A 4,972-nucleotide genomic window follows, 5' to 3' on the forward strand; every position below is an offset into this window, starting at 1 on the left:
TATAATATATATACAGTATATATATACACATATATTATTATTATTTTTCAGGGATGAAGTTGCTAGCCCTAAGCCCTACCCTACGAATTACCACGGGCTAATTTGCAACTGGCCTCTTGTATTTAATAGGTGGTCACCCATCCGGGTAAAGACCAAATGTCTGGACAAAAACTGTGATAGACAAATTGATGAACAGACTAATGATTATTCTGAACGGGTATAACATTCTCCTATTGAGGTGTGACGTCATTCGTCCATCAACTTTGTAGGAAATTTCACCAAATGGTACAAAAGTTGGTGTCAGCTCTGATAAATGCTAATTGGTAACTCCATCTCAGCTGTGTTGGTTTAGAGATTAAAACTTGCCTATAAGACCTATTAGAAAATATTATCATACTATAAAATCATTTCTATAGAAATATTTAACCATTCTATAAATGATTTCGATACCTATACGACATTCTTTATGTTTATAATGTTTTTGGAAAATATTTTTCATGTTTTTCTATAATAAAACGAATCGAGAAAAAAGTATATTGTAAAACTTAACTTTTCAAAAGCATTAAACTACATAATATATTAAATTTTCTTCCGATGAAATCTATTAGAAAGAAAACCCTTCAAAAACCCAATCCAATATTTACGAACTGGCAACTCTCCCGCCACCTGTCACAATCAGCTGATTGCAACATGGCGTAACGTATACCACTCCAAGGTCGCTATCTATTTAGTGCGCCAAGACCGTTCTCCCTGGCCCCACGAATTCGTCAATCGCCGTACTTACGTGCCACGGATCATGGATAGGTTCGAGTTCACGGTTTCGTTGCACGAATACAAGAGGGTCTCGAGCCTGGTGCTCGAATATGCACGAATTCACAAGCGTTCGACCTACATAGGGGCGGGAGTTGTGGCTTTCCTGGTCGCTTACAAGTTCAGTTTGAGGAAGAGGTAAGTGTTGGTGGGGGAAGTGTTGGTTGGGGAAGTGTTGGTTGGGGAAGTGTTGGTGGGGAAGTGTTTGAAGTGAAGTGGTGGTGGTGGTGATTTTGGAGTTGATGAGATGGTCAGTAATTATGTGGGAAGTTTTTATTATTATTATTGAAGTGTTGGTGGGAGAAAGTGTTGGTGGGGAAGTGTTGGTGGGGAAGTGTTTGAAGTGAAGTGGTGGTGTTGGTGATTCTGAAATTGATAAGATGGTCAATAACTGTGAGGGCAGTTTTATTATTATTATTATTATTATTATTATTATTATTATTATTATTATTATTATTATTATTATTATTATTATTATTATTCCAGATGGTTTGCTTGGCTCTTCAATGTAAGCACTAGAGAAAAATTCGAAAAATATGACGACATGAAGAGGGAATTTTTCAAGCCTCTTTCGGAAATGGCGTCACACGACCCAGGGTTAAGGGAGGAGAATTCTATCAAGATTCTGGAGGTGGGAGTTGGGTCAGGTAGGGCTTAAGTTTTGATATATAATTGTGGAATTATTCTTTTATGATTTTACAGTTATTTTTTAAATCTAGAATTATATTTTTATAATTCTATAATTATGTTTGTATAATTCTACAACTGTATTTTTATAATTCTCTGATTACACTTTCATAAATGTAAAATAATCTTTTTCAATAATCTTTTTATAATTCTACAATTATATTTTATAATTATACAATTATCTTTTAAAATTCTACAATTATATTTATATAATTCTTCAATTTTATTTTTCTACAATTCTACAATAATCTTTTTATAATTCTACAGTCATATTTAATTATTCTACAATAATCTTTTTACAATTCCATAAATATATGTTTAAATCCTACAATCACCTTTTAATAATTCTAAAAATTGTATTAACATAATTATACAACCATTCTCACCACAAAGAACGAAAATTCCAAAGGAATTATAATTACATTCACTACCTCAATAAATATAATTCTAATGCCTTATTTGGACCCATTGCCTTGTCAAACCAGCCACCAAATTCCTCGCTAGCCTTTTCAGATAACTCTCACGCCTTATTGAGACCCATTACCTCGCCAAAACACGCACCAAATTCGGTCCTACCCTTGAAAATTATAACCAAATTTCAGGGAAACTGATTAGCAGTCAAACCAGCACGAATTTATAAAATCTTTCACCAGACTGGCTACTTTTTCTTACAGGCACCAACTTCGAGTTCTTCCCTGAAGGCTGCCACCTGGTAGCCGTCGACCCGAACCCCTTTTTCGGACAATACTACGACAAGAATCGATCAAAGTTTCCTAACATCAAGTCTACGGAAATCATTGTTGCAAAGGGTACGATAATGCACTAGAATGTATTATACTTTTAATATTATATATTTTGGCAGGATATGATAATTAATTCTAGTTATTTCTGCTACAGAAAACAGACTGTAGATAAGTGCATTTATTATTATTATTATTAGTATTATTATTTAAAAATGTATATATACAGTGGAACCCCATTTGTGGATACGCTAAAATATAAACACTACGGTGATTTCCCAAGATGCTTTAAGATATTATTATTATTATTATTATTATTATTATTATTATTATTATTATTATTTCAGGAGAAGATATGGACGCAGTCAAAAGCGACAGCGTAGACGCTGTGGTGATGACACTGGTCCTGTGCTCGGTTTCTGACGTGCATCAGATTGTCCGTCAAGTTAGGAGGGTTCTCGCGCCTGTGAGTAACACGATTCCTCGTTTTAAAGCCCACTGGGCCTCTCTTTATGTACAGATTTATGTACCTGGTAGTTAGGTAACTCTAGTGAAAGGCTGTGAGATCTATGATCCTCACTCTAAAACAGTTTATGAAAGGACAACTTCTGCTCTTGACTTAATGCCTACTATTCCACCAAGCTAGGAATGGGTACCGTTGTCTGCTATGGTCAAGAAAAAGAGGTGTAGGTCTTGCAACCTCATCCTCAAATACTTTCTAATTCTTTCCATATCATTCAACTCATTCTCACACTATAACTCTATGCTTATCTATACCTACCCCTAAGCTGTTATCATCTCTCTTCAAAACGTACCATTAGAGGAAAAACTTCAGTAATATTAACCCTTATCTTCAGTAGATAACGAGTGGTACAAACCTCCCCTGGGAGGTAAGGTGTTATCTTATTTCATCTAAAGTACCAACTGAAATATACCTTTTGATGTTTCTTAATGCAATGGCGGATGGGAGAGAAAGAGAGAGAGAGAGAGAGAGAGGTGAGAAAGGATAATAGCCAGTTTTACCTTGAAGGGATCGATACAACTGATCACTCAAGAATGCAAGGTTTAGAGCAGTGGAGAGTACAGCGCGAACACAGATTTCCGGGTGAGGAAATTTGATTTGGGGGACATATTTCCCCAAGGTTTTTAGAATGAAGGTTGTGGTTTCAAGCACAGAAAGGGTGGTGTTCTGCAGGGTCATAGTCCCAAGCTATTTCCCACCCTGGATGCTACCTACCAAAGTCAACTAACAACCAGATATATAATTAACTACTTGGGATTAAAAAGATTGCTAACCCCATAGAACCTATTTTGTTCAACCCTTATACACCTCTAATGGGTAAAGAAGAGGATGCACCTGGAACTTACATGACTGCAGGGGGTACCAGCCAAGTGTAAGGAAGGATATAGCCTTCCAGTTTCTTGGCAAACCTTCAAGGGTGAAACTGCTAGGCTCTCCCTGACCTTTCACCTTGACCATGACCTGAGCAGGAACTGGTGCCCATTTACAGCTGGGTTGAAGAAAGAGAATATGAAAGGAGGTACAGTAAAAGGAATGAAAGGGGTTGAAGCAGCTAGGGACCTTGGGCAGGTACGCTGCGAGAACCTTAACTATTGACAGTGACTATTGTTTATAACTCTATGTAGGGTCATTCAGCCTGGGTAAAATGGGTCAATACTGATGCTATATATAATATATTTTATATAGATACATCTATATACATCTATATACACCTAGTTCCTTCTCTGCCCGCAGGGAGGCAAATTCTACTTCATCGAGCACGTCAAAGAGTGGGACACAAAGAACCACTGGTTCGAAGGCGCCTTCAGCAGTTCCTGACCTTCACCAGGTTCTGGCCCCTGGTATTCGACGGGTGTCGCCTCGACGGTGACCCCATGCCCGTCGTGAGGGCACTGGGGGGCTTCTCCGAGGTCAGGCACGAGTATTTCTATGCCCCGGTGCCCGGGGGCATCGCGAAGTTGGTCGAGTCCCACCTGAAGTGTGTCGCTACTAAGTGATTGCTACCAAGGGATTCTGGGAGGGTTTGGTTGCCCCAGGAAATGGCGTCGCAAAGGCACGGGTCCTTGTGAATTTTGGGTCGGTGTTTTTGGTACTTTTTGCTACTTAAATAAATTAATTTTCTCGTTCGTTTGTTTGGTTTTATTTGAAACAATTCGATTTCCAAGTCTGTTATTAATATCAATATTTATCGAGAATTCCTCAACACAAACAAATATTATTATTATTATTATTATTATTATTATTATTATTATTATTATTATTATTATTATTCAAAATGTACCCATACTGCTGGCTAAGCAGGCTGCCTGCTGATTAGGAAGTGAAAGCAGTACTACTGTGCTCAGCTCTGCTGACTAAAATCATGGGAATCTCCCCTGTCCCAATTGCAACTGCAATCAGAGTATTGTTGCTTCAAAGCAATGCAGCTATTGAATCACTATCGTCGCAGTACAATGCTGTAGTGTAATTGTGAGTGTTGCTAAAGTATAGTTCTGTAATACAATTGATTGTAAGGTTGACACACAGTTCTGTAGCATAACTGATTGTCAGATTGATACTCCAATCTTTGCTGGACTTTGTAAAGGAAGTTCCATCTCATCTACAAAAGTTCATGGGTCACAATAAGACATTGAAAGGCCAAAATATGGTAAGCAGAGTTATAAAGCAAGACCTGGGAATATTAAGGGTACCAAAAGGTACCAGTAGCGTGAGG

The 4,972-nt window shown here is 37.7% G+C and overlaps 1 protein-coding gene across 1 annotated transcript; it reads left to right on the forward strand.

The window, feature by feature from the left end:
• Window positions 1–697: 697 nt before the first annotated feature.
• Window positions 698–4,386, forward strand: LOC136856282 (thiol S-methyltransferase TMT1A-like). Its single transcript, XM_067133991.1, has 5 exons — window positions 698–948; window positions 1,297–1,457; window positions 2,172–2,306; window positions 2,585–2,703; window positions 3,994–4,386. Exons 1-5 carry the CDS (start codon window positions 797–799, stop codon window positions 4,075–4,077), a joined length of 651 nt encoding a protein of 216 aa, XP_066990092.1. The 5' UTR covers window positions 698–796; the 3' UTR covers window positions 4,078–4,386.
• Window positions 4,387–4,972: the final 586 nt, after the last annotated feature.

The sequence above is a fragment of the Macrobrachium rosenbergii genome, chromosome 35 (genome assembly GCF_040412425.1).
Source record: "Macrobrachium rosenbergii isolate ZJJX-2024 chromosome 35, ASM4041242v1, whole genome shotgun sequence".
NCBI lineage: Eukaryota > Metazoa > Arthropoda > Malacostraca > Decapoda > Palaemonidae > Macrobrachium > Macrobrachium rosenbergii.

Coding starts and splice junctions, on each gene's coding strand:
- LOC136856282 (XM_067133991.1), top strand. CDS start 797: ATGGATAGGTTCGAGTTCACGGTTTCGTTGCACGAATACAAGAGGGTC. Junction 949..1,296: donor AAGTTCAGTTTGAGGAAGAG/GTAAGTGTTGGT, acceptor TTATTATTCCAG/ATGGTTTGCTTGGCTCTTCA. Junction 1,458..2,171: donor GGAGGTGGGAGTTGGGTCAG/GTAGGGCTTAAG, acceptor TTTTTCTTACAG/GCACCAACTTCGAGTTCTTC.